At 35.0% G+C, this 16,952-nt stretch overlaps 1 protein-coding gene across 1 annotated transcript in view; it reads right to left on the bottom strand.

The window, feature by feature from the left end:
• The window catches only part of LOC136027423 (uncharacterized), a 67,132-nt gene that overhangs the window by 30,945 nt on the left and 19,235 nt on the right, over window positions 1-16,952 (bottom strand). Inside the window, exons 3-4 of the mRNA XM_065704681.1 lie at window positions 12,486-12,950; window positions 3,372-3,547 (exon numbers count right to left, since the gene is read on the bottom strand). Of these exons, the coding sequence (XP_065560753.1) occupies window positions 3,372-3,547; window positions 12,486-12,950 (641 nt within the window). The remainder of the gene's footprint in view (window positions 1-3,371; window positions 3,548-12,485; window positions 12,951-16,952) is intronic.

Below are 16,952 nucleotides of genomic sequence, written 5' to 3' on the forward strand. Positions count from 1 at the left end.
ATTTTATCTGTGTTTATTTGTTTTATATAAAATTTATTTAGCAATAAAAATTTTCCAAAGCTTACCTTGTTAGTAGTCGAAGCTCCACCATGAAGACTCATTTTTACAGAATGAGATGTCATATGTCATTCTAGATTAGGTTTGTCTTTGAAGTGGTTAGATTTTATTTCCTGGCTATAAATGCGAAAATCTTATCAGTGCAAATAAATAGTTTCTTAGACCATGAGACCTCCCTGTATTCTGAAAAATACTTTCCCTCCCAGGGACTTACATGGTATTTTGTCAAAGGAGTCGGGGTTACAAATAACTTTTAAATTTGTTTAAAAAAAAATTAGCTGTTGGGGTGGCACTTCGCGCCCTCTAAGCCCCCCCCCCGCGCGCGTAAGTCGTTTCGCGCCATATTAGTTACGCACCATTGTAGTTGTGTCCCTGTGTCCCACCTGTGAATAGATATATATATATATATATATAATATATATATATATATATATATATATATATATATATATATATATATATATATATATATATATATATATATATATATATATATATATATATATATATATATATATATATATATGTTTTTAACTACGTAAAACATGCGAATATACAACATTCTTCGCTGTCCCATTGTCTGTGCATATAAATAGATTGTCAGGTTTACTGACTCTTGAACATGCAACATATAATTGTCCATGGGAAAAACAATCCGTATTCATATCTATACCTCATTATTCTAATGATGTGCCCCTGTGTCCCGGTCGTCATTTATATTCCCCGTGTCCCGGTCGTCATTTGTGTCCCGGTGTCCCAGTTTGTAATTTCTCTTTGAGTTCCCGGTCGTCATTTATATTCCCTGTGTCCCGGTTGTCATTTGTGTCCCGGTGTCCCGGTCTGTAATTTCTATTCGAACAATCCCTGAGTCCCGATCGTCATTTATATATCCCGCCTGTGCCCCTGGCGTCCCCGTTGTAGTTGTGTCCCTGTGTCCCGGTCGTCATTTATATTCCCTGTGTCCCGGTCGTGATTTGTGTCCGGGTGTCCCAGTCTGTAATTTCTCTTTGAGTGCCCGGTCATCATTTATATTCCTTGTGTCCCGGTCGTCATTTGTGTCCCGGTGTCCCGGTTTGTAATTTCTATTCGAACAATCCCTGTGTCCCGATCGTCATTTATATATCCCGCCTGTGCCCCCGGCGTCCCCGTTGCAGTTGTGTCCCTGTGTCCCGGTCGTCATTTATATTCCCTTTGTCCCGGTCGTCATTTGTGTCCCGGTATGTAATTTCATCAGTTGACAAACATGACGTCAGTCGACAAACAACTTCATGACGCATACAGCTCAATCCTTATAATGACGTCAGTCGACAAACATGACATCAGTCGACACACAAACATGACGTCACTCGACAGACACAAACAGACAACTTATCTATCTATACATATAAAATAAGTTGTCTGTGTGTGTGTGTGTGTGTTTGTGTGTGTGTGTGTGTGTGTGTGTGTGTGTGTGTGTGTGTGTGTGTGTGTATGTGTGTGTGTGTGTGTGTGTGTGTGTGTGTGTGTGTGTGTGTGTGTGTGTGTGTGTGTGTGTGTGTGTGTGTGTGTGTGTGTGTGTGTGTGTGTGTGTGTGTGTGTGTGTGTGTGTGTGTGTGTGTGTGTGTGTGTGTGTGTGTGTGTCTGTCGAGTGACGTCATGTTCGTGTGTCGACTGACGTCATGTTTTCGACTGACGAAATTACAGACCGGGACATCGGGACACAAATGACGACCGGGACACCGGGACATAGGGAATATAAATGACGACCGAGACACTCAAAGAGAAAGCGACCGGGACACAAGGAATGTTCGATTAGCAATCACCATCAACAAAGCACCGGGACACAAATGACGACCGGGACACAGGGAGTATAAATGACGACCAGGACATAAGTAAAACAAAAAACTAAAAAAATAAAAAAAAGGTAAAAACTACAAAAAATAAAAAGAAAAAAAAACTAAAAACTATTAAAAAAGCTAAAAAAATAAAAAAATAAAAAAGAAAAAAAAAGAAAAAAGGAAAAAAACTGAAAAATAAAGGAGAAAACCAAAACAAAAAAAATAAAATAAAAAAACTAAAATGGTAAAAACTACAAAAAAAAAAATAAAAAGAAGAAAGAAGAAAAACTAAAAAACTAAAAAAAGTAAAAACCAAAATAAAACTAAAAAAACTAAAAAAAAAGTAAAAACCAAAAAAAAACTAAAAAGAAAAAAAGGGGAAAAACACAAAAATTATTTTACCGACTATAAATAAATATTTTGGAAATTTCAAAAAAGATTAAAAGACTTGGTTCATTAATGTGAAGAGGTTGAATATACCTGTAGGTATATTTCAACAATTAGAGTTTCTCATTCGCAATTAAGACAATCCAATTTATGGCGATAGATTTTAGTAAAATGCTATATTTGTATAAATAATACTTACTTAACTTGGTAGTCCTTAAGTATGAAGGAGATAGTTCAAGGGCGCATAGAAAGGTACATAGAAAGCACTGTCTCCTTTGACTACCCCCAAGGAAGGTAACTCAACAGCATACTTTTTGTGACTGCGGAAAATCTTGGGGGACTGCGCTCGGGCAGACGCCTGTCCACACATTGGAAAGTATCTTCTTTCGGGCTCTTTCATGTATCATACATAAGGCAGTTTAAAGCAAAAACCATATTATTTTTGTTGTTTTGAAAATAATGCGACAAGTAAAATTGATCATCGGGCCCTATTGAATAGGATTATGTTTTTTATGAACACATATATTTGAAATATTATGGAAGAATTGTGCTTAAAATCCTAAGCATATGAGAGAGCTGAGTGTATAATCTATAGAAAATGGTTCTGGAATTTTAAATATATTTTTTTTCGTTTTCCTTCGTCTTGCGTTAAATAAAATGATAGTCTCAATGTTCAGTCACCATAATTAGAATACATTGCCTCAGCTGATTGAATTCCTGATGCATTTTGTACTTTCAATTATGTACAAATAAATTTACGTTTCTACAGAAATTATTTTTACTCAAAAATTCTTACATGTATGTCGTAAGTGTTTATACGCTTACGACAGCTAAAATTCAATGAAGAGAACAAAATCTTATAGGCGACATCTTTCCTATTGAGGTAAGAAAGAACGCAAAAAGGTTTCAAAGAGGGGAGGGGGTTCCGTTGGAACATACCGTTGTCTCCAAAAAGAGTAGTGACATCAATTGGGGGAAAGATATATATATCTAAAATCAGTACTTCCGTAATAATAATAGCTAAACGGTATATAATAAAAATCTAGTCAAACTTTTTCTTTTTATAGAACAATAACCAAGAGGAAAATAGGAAAGCAGAGAAAAAATTACTTTCTCATGATGTAGTGTCATCTTAAACTTGTCAAAGTAGAGCCATCTTTTTGCATCTCTGGGTTCCAAATCGTGATAGAAATCTCTGGCTGTATAACCAAAGGAGTGAAATTCTTCGTCTGGGGTAAGCAAAAGAACCGTTGGTGTTTTGTTATTAGATAATCCTGGATCTCCACCTGAAAGAAACTATCTTAATAGTACGTTTTCACTCAGAGATCATTTATTCAATAAAGAAAGAGTTCATTTTCACTTAGATATTATTTAATCAATAAAAAATTTTCAAACTTCATTCCCAAAAGAAGGCTCTATAGCCACCATATACCAGAAAGAGAGAGGGAAAGAAAACACTAAGAGAGAAAAGACATGTGAAATGTCATCCACTAATCCTCAACTGGTATAAATCAAACCAGTGCTTGGTACCGTATGCAATAAAATCACCAATAAATATTCCCAATATATCCCAGGGACATTTACCCCAGGGGTCATACAAAATGAACCAAAATAACAAGGAACAATAAAAAGAAACAGGAAGAAAAAGTAATTATTAATTTTTTTAAGGTAACAAACAGTGACACTCTTTAGCTGACTCAAATATTATAGGCAGCGTTACAGGTAATCAGGGATTGGCATAAAATATGACTGACGGGGTGAATTGAATAAAAATGCTGCCTAAATTACTCATTATGATAATATATGTCAGAGACAAAAGATGGACTAGTTCTGAGGGCTATGGGATCATTGCCGTAGAGCTGAAACAGTTAGTTAAAACTAAATGAAGATGTACTTGGAATATAACTTTTTAAGTTCTTACTTACTATTTGAGCTAATCTTTGTATGTTTTACCTGCAGCTAGATGGAGATCTTAAATTGAATTTTCTACTTTGCTGATATGTTGTCTAAGCATTTAAAAGATAAATATTTGAAAGAATGAAAAAAAAAATTGAATCAGTCTAAGAAACCAAAAGTGAATTTTACAAATATACTGATAATAAGTTCCAAGATGGTTTAGAAGCACTTGCTATAATATCTTATAATAAAAAAGCCTTCTTTCGTTAATTAAGTAGGGTTTTAATTCATTTAAACTTTATTAGCCACAGTTTACTAAATAAAATACCGTTAAAAGTATGTTGACCAAAAGTTCCTGAAATTTTCATATGCATTTAGTTTTTCACGGTTATGATATAAAAAAAAAAAAAAAAAAAAAAAAAAAAAATCCGTTGAGAACATATTTCATTATCAGCAAAGGGCGACCGACACTCTAGCTTATTGGAGAATTTTGTGGGGGAGTAGTTTGTCGTAATTTCCGTATGTTTCAGTTTAGGTTACGTTTTGCTGATTGGCATTTCTGTTCGTTGCTGGTTGATTCTCCATTCATAGTCATTTATATTTTATGAATGTTTTAATAGTAGTTTCGGCAAACCACACCAATTAATAATAGCCATTAATCTCAACATTTCATTGGTTTAGACTATTCTCCAGCCAATCCTAAGAAATTATCAGTTATATGAGGTAGGCTACAGCAGTTATATGTACAAAAAGAAGTTTTTTACGGGGACGATTCATGGGAGTCCAATGGACCCACTTGTCGCCTTCCAATTAAACAGACTGAAATTTCTTTGCTAAATTTCAACAAGATGTCTTTGGTCAAGATTTCAACCGCAATTGCCTATAAAACCACTGTTTTAATGGGCTATTTGTAAAATTTACGGCTCTTATTTCTGGGACTACACCGACTATGTCATACTTGCAGACACATTTTTTAAACTCTCAGTTGTTTTGATTAAAATAAATTTTTGAAATGTTTATCCAGTGACACATTGAACTAATGGGGCAAAAATAGCGTTGAAAGATCAGCCGATTTTCTTATGATCAGTTTTGGTCTTAAAAAGGGTGCTGTAGCCTTTAAATTGTAACCAGTGTTTTTTTTTAAGAAGAGTATTGTAAGGAACAGTAGTTAGGGCTCTGCACCACTGTGATATTTTTTTAGTCGCAAAATAGTTATTGAAAGAAAAAAACCCTAAAAAAAATGTAAAATTGGGACCTTCCGCAGTCCCTGTCCTATTTATTAATTAATTTATTACAAAGTGTGTAAGCCCACTTTCTATTATTTATCATACTTACCTTTCGTTAGATTATTGTCTATGTTTTTCTCTTCTTTTTGTCCATTTTAGTATTATACTTACTATGTATTTTGCAACACTGAACGTATTGCTTGACACCGTCCGTCTAGACAAATCATACAGTATAGAAGTAGCTTTCTTTTTGGTATATTTAACTTTATCTCTGTTGTCTGCATTTTTATGTGAGTTAGAGATTTTCATTAAAATTTATTACGAATTTTCCTTTTCTCGACTTACTTTGCGGGCAGAAGTAATTGCACAAGAATGACATTTTATGTGTCAATTTTTTAAGGCTATAAATAAAAGAACAAGTTTTTTTTTAACTGCAAGAAAGGAGCTTCATTAAAACTTGAAACAAACAGAAATTATTCGCATATGAAAGGGGTTGTCCCCTCCTCAACGCCTTGCTCTTTACGCTAAAGTTTGACTCTTTCTCACTACTCTACTTTTTAAAACAATAAAAACTTTAGCGTTTTAACTTTTAATGTCGCTCCTTACTTGCAGTCAAAAAAACTTTTTTTGTTTAATTTCTGAAAGTTTTTGAATTACTGCATGTTTTGATTTTGGTTTACCACACATGAATAATTAAAACGAAATTTGCATTTTTTTTTTTGCTAAATGGCTTTCGCCTAGTTTTGATTGGACGATTGTGAGACAAAAAGAGAGTGGTGGAGTAGGTCTAGTTACCCTCCAATTTTTTGGTTACTTACAAAGGCAACTAGAACTTTTTAATTCTACGAACGTTTTTATTAGTAAAAATATGCGTAACTTACGAATTAACTTACGTAATGAACTTCTAAATTCTTATGTTTTTATTACGTATATGAGGGGGGTCGCCCCCTCTTCAATACCCAGCTCTTTACACTAAAGCTTAAATTTGTCCCCATTCCTTAAATATGATCCTTGAATCACAAAGACCGTAGAATAAATAGTTGAAATTGATAAAATTACTTTAGCGTAAAGAGCGAGGTATTAGGAGTTGAACCCCTCATATGCGAAATAATTTCTGTTCGTTTTAAGTTTTAATGCTGCTCCTTACTTTCAGATGAAGAAAATTTTTCATATTTATTTTTTCATTGCTCTTTAAAAAAAATCCTAAAAAATCCTGCGCCCCCTTCATGGAAATTCTCTTCCCCATGACGAATTTCCTCCATGGAAAGTCCATGGAGAGTTCCTCCATGGAAAGTCCATGGAGAGTTCCTCCATGGAAATTCCCTCCGCATAAACCCCTCCCCTAACCCCCCCCAACCAAAAATATCCCTTTGAAAGTGTTTGTGCACTTCCCAATAACCATTTTGACATTGGTAAAAAATTAGCGTGGGAGGGGGCCTAGGTGCTCTCCAATTTTTTGGACTCTTAAAAAGGGCACTAGGACTTTTAATTTCCGTTAGAATGAGCCTTCTTGCGACATTCTAGAGCCACTGGGTCGATACGATCAGCCCTGGGAAAAAAACAAAAAAATAAATTAACACGCATCCGTGATCTGTCTTGTGGCAAGAAAAAAAAATCCACATTTTTATAGATAAGAGCTTGAAACTTCTAATGTAGGCTTCTCTGATGCGCCGAATCTGATGGTGTGATTTTCGTTAAGGTTATATGACTTTTAAGGAGTGTTTCCCCCTATTTTCTAAAAAAGACAAATTTTCTCAGGCTCGTAACTTTTGATGGGTAAGACTATACTTGATGAAACTTATATATTTCAAATCAGCATTAAAATGCAATTCTTTTGATGTAAATATTGATATCAAAATTTCGTTTTTAGAGTTTCGGTTACTATTGAGCCGGATCACTCCTTACTACAGTTCGTTACCAAGAACTGTTTGATATAGTTAGTATGACCGAAAGATGAGAAGTACAAAATAGTTATTTCTCAGTGAAAAAGTCAGTTTTGATCACTTTTTTCGCATATCTCTTTTTTAGGCGAATCATACTTTCCACTTTAATGGAAATTATATAGTAATTTCATACACAAGTATAAAAAGGTATAAAATATGCAACTTTAGAGGAAATGTGATAATAACAGGTTTTCTTAGCTGCTAATCAAAGGCAACACAAGCGCTGACTTTGTAAAGTGTCTTTCACGCATGCTTTTTCTTTTCACCCTCCCGTGGCCCTATTATGTAGAATAAATGATTGACAAAATCTGGCAGATGACTCACTCAATGAGAAATTCAGTTACATAGTTCGTCATTTAAGCAAAAAAACTGGTCGTATAGCACTAAAGCCACTTCTCATTACCCCCAGCACCCCCAAAAACGCAATACAGCATAAAATAAATATTTCAAGATGGCAATTTCAAACACAAAGATAATAAGGTATAAAATATGTAGCTTTAGTAGCAACATCATAATAGCTCACGCTACTAATGCCCCAAATTGTGTAAATGGTCCATTTTAAAGAGAAAGTCCAGAGATAAAGTGCAGTAGAACAGTAGAGATGTTTTACTCCATTTAAAACTCTCATTTGTAGCTCTTTGAGTTCGTTATGGTTCAGTGATCATTTAGGGAGTGATCTTAAATTATGGCAAATCAAAAGACGGCAACTAAAAGGTGGTAGGCCACGCATAATATTTCTCATCCTTCAAAGCCAATCTTTTGTCGTTTATGAAGTCAGTAATAGCTAATATGGGCTTAAAATTAGCGTCGTAGCCGAATGCTTATCCGCTGTTTTCAGGAAAAGGGCCCCAATTCAATCAAACCACCCATTTTCAAATTAATGTTTCCTAGAAAAGTTTAACAGGATGCTGTTGAACCAACTTGCTGAAATTAGGAGTAAACACACGTTTTGATCGAACACAAATCGAGCACCAATAAGGAACGAGTGCAGACTTATAATAGCAAGGCCTTGGATTCCTGGTCCATTGATCTCTTCCTGATTCGAAAGTATAGCTTACCTTATATCTTATAATTATATCTTATCTTATAACTCTGATATACATTTTTCGACCCTTTGTGATCCAAGGATCATTTTAGAATAGGTTTTAAAAGATCAAATGACTATCCTATCGCAAAACACTGTAAGTACAAATTTCACTTTCGGTACCATAACATGATTTTTTTTTTTTTTTTAAGCCTCAGCGGTAGCTGGATTGTATCAAAGGCAGAAGGTCCATTTGCGAATTCTCCCAAGGGACTACTTTTCATTGATACAGGGATATCAATATAGTGAGGAAGCAAGGGTTTCGTTCTATTCTCTGCAGGAAGATGCGAAAAGGTATTTTTCAAAATTTCAAGGGTAGTTTTCGCTTGAAAAAAAAAACAAAAAAACAAAACAAAACCATCACGCCAAACTTAGAGTATTTTTCTACATCTGGGGAGTATTTTCACCTCATTCCTGTAGGTGTACCTGCAAAGAACTTGGCAAAGAAACAAAATAGCTATTGATTACGTTGATAAAAAGTATTATAATTTTACTTCTTTTTTGTTGACTTAATGATTATCTAAAATAATCTAGCGATTTATGTGCTGATTTAGTGATTTTTTCATGACTCAAGTGATTCGTTTTACACCAGGCGGCAACCCTGTTTAGTACTGTAAGAGCCACAGCTTGTCTCAAAAGTCCAAGAAGACGTAGGCAAAGAGCATAAAAGAGCTGAACATAATGAAGATTTTGCCATCATAGGCAAATTGCATTTCAGCCTTAGCTAATTCTGTATGGCTCAATTATTTTTTTATTCTAAAGGTAATCTAAAATATATTATTATAATTACTAAAACTCATTCATTGGAAAAGGGGAAAATTATTTGAATATCTTACCTGTCCTCTTAAGCGACCATAAGGGGACAGTTTTACCTATTACATATTGAAGGACCAAAAAGGTTTAAATAGTGATTTTTTTTTGAAATTCTTGAGATTTCAAGCGTTGACGATGACTAAGACTAAAATTTAAAAAAAAGGAAAAAAACAGATCAAACTGTTCGTGATAACGAACGGCTGTAAGTTATGAACTGTGCCCATTGTTTACATAAAGAATTGGTTATTAGGAAGTATACAGACGTTTTAAGGGGGATTTTTTCTAGTGTGGGTCGGGAGGAGAAGGTTACACGAGAGGATCTTTCCACGGAGGAATTTTTAATGGAGGAAGAGAATTTTCCATGAAGGGGGTGCCGGATCTCCCAGCATTGCTTAAAAACGACAAAAAATTAAATTTAAAAAAACAAGTTTTTTTTGCTGAAAGTAAGGAGCATCATCAAAAATTAAAACGAACAGAAATTATTATGTATATGAGGAGATTCACCCCATCGTCATTACCTTGCTCTTTACGCTACGGTACTTCCGTGAGGGCTATTATTCTAATTAAACCCTTTGTTATTCAGGGGTCATTCTTGAAGAATTGGAAGAAAATTCAAACTTTAGGGTAAAGAGTGAGTATTGACAAGGGGGCGACCCCCGTCATTTGCGTAATAATTTCTGTTAGTTTTAGTTTTAATATGGCTCCTTACTTTCAGTTGAAAAAACTTGTTTTCTTTTTTTAATGAAAACGACGAATCGTGTACGAGTAATGAAAAGTTTCCAAAACCAAGTACCTTATTTTCATAGTATTCTTATTGTTTCTATCTTTGTTATTGTTATTGTTTCTATCTTGGTTCTTCTTTGCATTTTTAGATAGCTGTAAGTGATGATGCAAAAACTGAAAAAGCACGATTTAGGACTTTTTTGGGATCTAAAGTCTAGACATTATTTTTGCAACAAATAGTGTCAATGTCGTGTTTTACATTTATTGAGATACGAAATTGCCTGGCAGCGTAGATTCAAAGAAGAAAATTGAAGGAAAGTAATGAAATAAGGACACAAAAAAAAACACTGGCATCATTTCATAAGAATCTAGAGGAGGCACGAAATATATTTTTCAATACATAAGGGAGGAGACAAATTTGTCGTTTTTTCAATGAAAATACCAAAAACAGGCATATTTAAATGAAAATACCCTAAAAAGACGTTTTTTACAAATCAGAGGGGGGGCCATCGGCTCCCCTCTCCCAATTCACGTCGAAATACAAGACAATGAATCCTTAGAATATTTGGTGCCTCAGACTGTGTGAACATGGCTTGTTATTCTCTGAGATTTTTAAGTACTGGATTCTCCGTCGCCCACCAACAAATTTAACTTCCGGCGTTAATCTTGCATGCAATCTTGAATGTTATTAATTTAATAGGAACTTCTGTTTTTAGGTACAGGCATACTGGAGTTCATGGACATTATAAAACCGCAATATGTAATTTTATGTATTTCACACTTTTGCGACAGAAGTTTTACACCTTTTGTCTACATAATGAAACGCTAACCATTGAATCTAGTATTTGGATTAAATTACAATAGCCACAATAAAAACACTTCACAATCATTTTTTACCTAATTAAAGAAAAAAATTAGGTGACCATTAGAATAATCGAAGTTAAGACATTTTTGATGAGCTTTGACCACTAGTGTCTGGAGCATCGTGCATAAATTTAACTTAAAAGTAAATTAAATATTCCTTGGCTCCAGTTTTTGTAGGCCCGTCCTTGCAACTAAAATCATTTTTTTTTGTGCATAAGGGTTCCGTTGACCCAAAAAACCTAGGGGTGTAGATTTCAACGTTTTCCAAAAAACGGGTTTTTCACCCTTTCAGGGAATTCATGTTTTGTGTTTTTTTTCTCTTTTGAAGTGGTGCTCTCCTGACCATAAGACGTAATGGTACGGCCTAAGAAGCAATTCTTTAAAAAACTTGAGCCCATCAGGAAAAAGTTTGAACTAATTTCGGGCTGTAAATTTGGGGATTTTCGGCCATGTAAAAAAAATGACCCTTTGCTGTTCCCTGTTTCCGGGGGAAAATTCCTTTCAATTTTTTCTTTGACATTGGAGTACCCATGACCCAAGGACTTAGATAAGATTTTAATCCCGCCAAAAAGGGCTCCCATGAAAACATCCACTTTTTTAAGGATCTGTTTTCCGTTTTCACTAAAGCGCTAGTTTTTCTAATTGTATAGGTATTTGAAAATATCACCAGTTAGTTTATTTGAGCTACTTTTGCAAATATACTTTGCGTAATCCAGGATGCAGTAAGTTTTGTTTGTCTTAAATTTCAACTTCACTCTTTACATCTGTAAGAACAGCTTTGTTTTTCTCAGTTTTTTTTTATCAATGCTAAAATAAACATTATTACAACACATAAACTTCAGTTGGTTCTCCAAAACCCGGGTGAGGGTTCTTGTTTCTGAAGTTAAAATAGCATCAGAAATATTTAGGATATCAAATAACAGGGGTACTGATTGCTGGAGAAATTTGTTAAGTAGCCTAACATAGAGAATATTATACAACCTCCTCGTATAAAAGACACTAGTGGAATCATTACTTGCTAAAATGTTTACGTAGGAAAACAGAAATGAATACCATATAAAGAAAAATACAGGACATTTCTGGGTTTATATATTACCCTCAAACAACCAAAAGAATTGAGCTTTCTTTTATAGAAAGTATTGATAATTTTCTTACCTTACATACTTGAATGTACTATCATGTAATCTATTTTATTTATGGTTCTAGGGCATCAGGATTACCAAAATGCTATCAAACTTTTGATGGCTATGGGTCCTGATGCCAGCCATCTAATACACCTAATTTAGATCCAGAGGACCAACGCCCGACACTGGCGTAATTCCCTCATAATCCTGGGGGGAGGGTGTTGGAGCTGATTTTCCCAAGTCACGCAAAATTGACAGTGAATAATGAAAAATGAGTCAGATAGTACCACAAAGGCAAAGGTGTACTAAAGAAAACTGATCTGTTTCTGTGAATGCTTGAATCATGTATGTCTATCTTAGTTTGAAAAGATTTTTCAAGCCGCAAAATTTCAGCTATGGGGGACTGGAGTCTGGGTGGACAGTTGCTCCCCCTGTCCAATAACAAATCCCACCACTGATGCTGTGGTACTAAGATCAGGCTTTAGTGAGAACCACACTACAAATATTGCTCTCGATAAATATTTACAGAAATTTAATTCAGAGTAACTTACCCTCCCATTTTCTCATTAGATGAATGTTACTGGGATCTTTGACAAAAGCGAAAGCATAACCACTGAAAGTTGTACCAAAGTCAATCGCAACAATCACAAAATGTCGGGAACACCCTTCTGCTGGCATACTTATTGGCAAGTCTAAATCTTCCGGTTGCTGAACAACAGCCGTAGAAAAATCAAGTTGTGTATCCTCATCAGCACATGAAGATGCTCCCGTGAGTTCCTCGATTCTTGCAGTACTTGTCTGTGAATCCCTTCTGTAAATGGCGGTGTTGCCTTCAAACGCAATGGAAATTGGTCTTGGTCTTTCTATTTCTAAAGATTTAAGTTCGCTTGGGCTTATAGCACAAGTTTTTCTTCGCTCTGCATTTTTCTTCTTCCGATCACGTGGCTTTGTTGGATTACTTGGAAATGTAGAAAATCTAACTGATTTAGGTGTTCCGTTAATCTGCGGCTCATCGACTACAAAATATAAAAAACTGGTATTTTAAAAGGAATATTTTTTTTACAACAACTTTGTCATTGAATAGTAGGGTAGTCGTCTGTTGAGTTTTTCTTCCCAAGCCAATGAAATTGTTGCGGAACCCAAATTTTGTTGAAAATGACATGGAAACTCTGAACAACATGAAAATAAAATAATTGTTAAAGAACAAATAAATAGCATAAGAAAAGAAGGAATTCAAGAGGTTCAATCAAAGTGTTTATTTTTTATTAGTTAGTTGGAACAAATTATTTAAGTTTTATGTAGTTGCTCATGCAACTACATAATACACGTTCCTTTCCAAACACCTCGCTCTTTACGCTAAAGTTTTTTATTGTTTTAAAAAGTAGAACTATTACGAAGAGTCAAACTTAAGCACAAAGAGCGAGACGTTGAGGAGGGGACAACCCGTTTCATATATGGAATAATTTCTGTTCGTATTAAGTTTTAATGTCGCTCCTTACTTGCAGTTAAAAAAACATATTTTCCTTAAATTTAATTTCTGAACATTTTAAAATTAATGCATGCATTGATTTTGGCTCGCCGCACATGGATAGTTAAAACAAAATTTGCTTATTAATTTTTTTTACTAAATGGCTTTCTCATATTTTTGTTCAGACGATTTTGATAAATAAAAGGGGTGAGGGAGGAGGCCTAGTTGCCCTCCAATTTTTGGTTACTTATAAAGGCAACTAGAACTTTTTAGTTTTCTTTTTACGAACGTTTTTATTAGTGATAAATATAAGTAAATTACGAATTAACTTTCGTAACGAGCTTGTATATTTATATATTTATAGTACGTATATGAGGGCGTTCGTTCTCTCGTCAATACATCGCTCTTTGCCATAAAGCTTGAATTTTGTCCCAATTCTTTAAGAATGACCCCTTAATCACAAAGGCTGTAGAATAAATAGTTGATATTACTAAAAATACTTTAGAGTAAAGAGCGAGGTATTGTGAAGGAGACGAACCCCCTTATATACGTAATACTTTCTGTTCGTCTTAGGTTTTGATGCTGCTCCTCACTTCCAGCAGAAAAAAACTTTTTTTATATTTTATTTTCTCATTGTTTTTTTTTTAAATAATGCTAGAAAATCCTGCGCCCCCTTCATGGAATTTCTCTTCCCCCATGACAAGCTCCTCCATGGAAAGATCCTTCCATGTAGTTCCCTCCCCTCAACCCTCCCCCAAAACAAAAAAAATCCCCTGAAAACATCAGCACACTTCCCAATTGTAAACACTGGTCAAGGTTTGTAACTTGCAGCCCCTCCCCCGGAGACTATGGGGGAGTAAGTCATCCTTAAAGACATAGTTATCATGTTTTTCGACTATGCTGAACAAAATGGCCGTCTCAAAATTTTGATCCGTTGACTTTGCGAAAAAAGAGCGTGGGAGGGGGCCTAGGTGCACTCTGATATTTTTGGTCACTTAAAAAGGGCACTGGAACTTTTAATTTCTGTTAGAATGAGTCCTCTGGAGACATTCTAGAGCCACTTGGTCGATACAATAACCCCTGGGGAAAAGAAAAAAAGCAAATAAACACGCACCCGTGATCGGTCTTCTGGCAAAAAATACGAAGTTCCACATTTTGTAGACAGGAGCTTGAGACTTCTGTAGCAGGGTTTTCTGATACGCTGAATGTGATGGTGTGATTTTCGTTACGTTTTTTATGTCTTTTAGGGGGTTTTCCCCCTATTTTCCAAAATAAGGCACATTTTGTGCCTTATTTAACTTGTATATTTAAAATCAGCATAAAAATCCGATTCTTTTGATGTCTCTATTATTATCAAAATTCCGTTTTTTTTAGACTTTCGCTCACTATTGAGCCGGGTCGTTCCTTACTACAGTTGGTTACCACAAACTGTTTGGTTATATTAAACATCCTTCGTGTATAAGAAGCAACGTTATAGCGTTGCATATAGTAAAGGTCATAAGGCTTAATGTTTTATTATTATTTATGTATTATCTTTTTCCCAGAGATCCTTCATATGAAGAAAAGGCGGCTGTATAAGCCTCGGAGGGGCTCATTCGACTGGTAATGGGAAGTTCTAGTGCCATTTTTAAGAGTAAAAAACAACCGAAGGGCAACAATCCCCCCCGTCCTATTTTACCCAAATACATCCGATCAGAATTTCGAGATAGCCATTTTATGCGAAAGAGTCCAAAGGTCAAATAACTATGCCCCTGGGATTGACAGAACTCCCCACAGCCCCCAAGGCAAGGGCTGTAAGCTATACACGTTGCTAATTGTTGACATGTAAGGTTTTTATGGAAGGTGTGGTTGTATAAACTTCAGAGGAGGTTCATTCGATTTAAAATCGAAAGTTCTAGTTTCCTTTCACAAGTCAAAAGTGATCAGAGGGCAACCAGCCCCTCTTCCTCACCCATTCTTCCCCAAATGCTTCCAATCAAAATTTTGAGATAGCCATTTTTTTTCAGAATAGTCTGAAAGTCAAATAGCTATGGTTCCAAGTTTGATACCTCTCCCACCCAATCCTCGGGGAAACGAATATGAGCTATGCTCATTGCCCATAGTTAACATAGAATGTTTTTATGGAAGGTAGTGATTTTTGTTCATTTTAAATTTGATTTGATTATTCAATTTAAGTTTTACTCACTTTAAGATTTATATATTCATTTAAATTAGTATCTTTTGTATGTTTGTTGGCTATGATTGTTTTTTTTTTTAATTTCTGTTGGTTTTGGGTTTCATTTATTATTAAATAGTAATTTCTGGTCGTTTTGAGTTTGAATTATTAAAGGACTAATTTCTGCTAGTCTTAAGTTTAATATGGTTCTGTACATTTCTTTGAAAAACTTTTTTTTTCATAATTTTTTTTTGAATTAATATACAGAAAAAAATTGAACAATTCCATTCTATCCTTGTATTCGAAGGCAGTAAAAAAGTCGGAGAAGATATTTCTTTTTGACAACACAAGAACACAAATCATTGCACATTAAAATACAATCGTGGTTAAGAATAAATATTTGTCCGATATCCACATCTCAGTCAAAAATTCTGTCAAATTTTCAAATTTTCAATTTTCAACAATTTGATAGAAGAAAATCTTTCACACTTCAACATGGGAATACTCGGAATTAAGATTGCTAGCGCAAATTAAAAATGCAATGTCATTAAGGAAAGATAGAAATAAAGAGTTCGTAGCAACAAACTGTAAGTAAAAACCGACTCGGATCAATAATAACCGAAACCCTAAAAACAGAATTTGATATCGATTGATACGTCAAAAGAATCAGGTTCATTTCCAATTATATAAGATTCATCAAAATTGGTTTTACTCATCAAAAGCTACGAGCCTGGAGATGTTGCCTGATTTTCGAAATAGGAGGAACCCACCTCCCCTAAAATTCAAGAAATCTTGATGAAAATCACACCATCAGATGCAGCGTACCTGTGATTCCTACTGCGGAATTTTCAAGCTCCTATATACAAAAATGTTGAATTCGGCTTTTTTTGCTAGAAGAGGAATCATCTCAGGGATGACGGTTTTATTTCTCAGGGAAGATCGTATTGGAATAGTGGTCCTAGAAGATCGGGGGAGGGCGCATTCGAAGGGAAAATAAAAGTGGGGAAAATAAAAGATCTAGTGCCCTTTTTATGTGATGCAAATGGTTGGAGGGCAACTAGACCCTATGCCACGTCCATTTAATTTCCAAAGTTATCTGATCAAAATTTTGAGATAGCCATTTTGTTCAGTATAGTTGAAAGATCAAATAACTATGATGTTAGGGGTAAAATGACCCCCAACAGTCCATGGGAAGAGGCTTGTAAGTTACGAAATTTGCCCATTGTTTAAGTATAATGTTTGTTATCGGGAAGTATACAGACATTTTTTTTTGGGGGGGGGAGATTTTGTGCGTTGGGTGGATTTTCATTGGGAGAATCTTCGTTGAGGAGGAAAACTTTGGGGGGAGGGGAATTTTCCAGGGAAAATTTTAAACTGAGGGTGTTTGACAGAATT

This window comes from Artemia franciscana, chromosome 5 (assembly GCF_032884065.1).
Source record: "Artemia franciscana chromosome 5, ASM3288406v1, whole genome shotgun sequence".
Taxonomy (NCBI): domain Eukaryota; kingdom Metazoa; phylum Arthropoda; class Branchiopoda; order Anostraca; family Artemiidae; genus Artemia; species Artemia franciscana.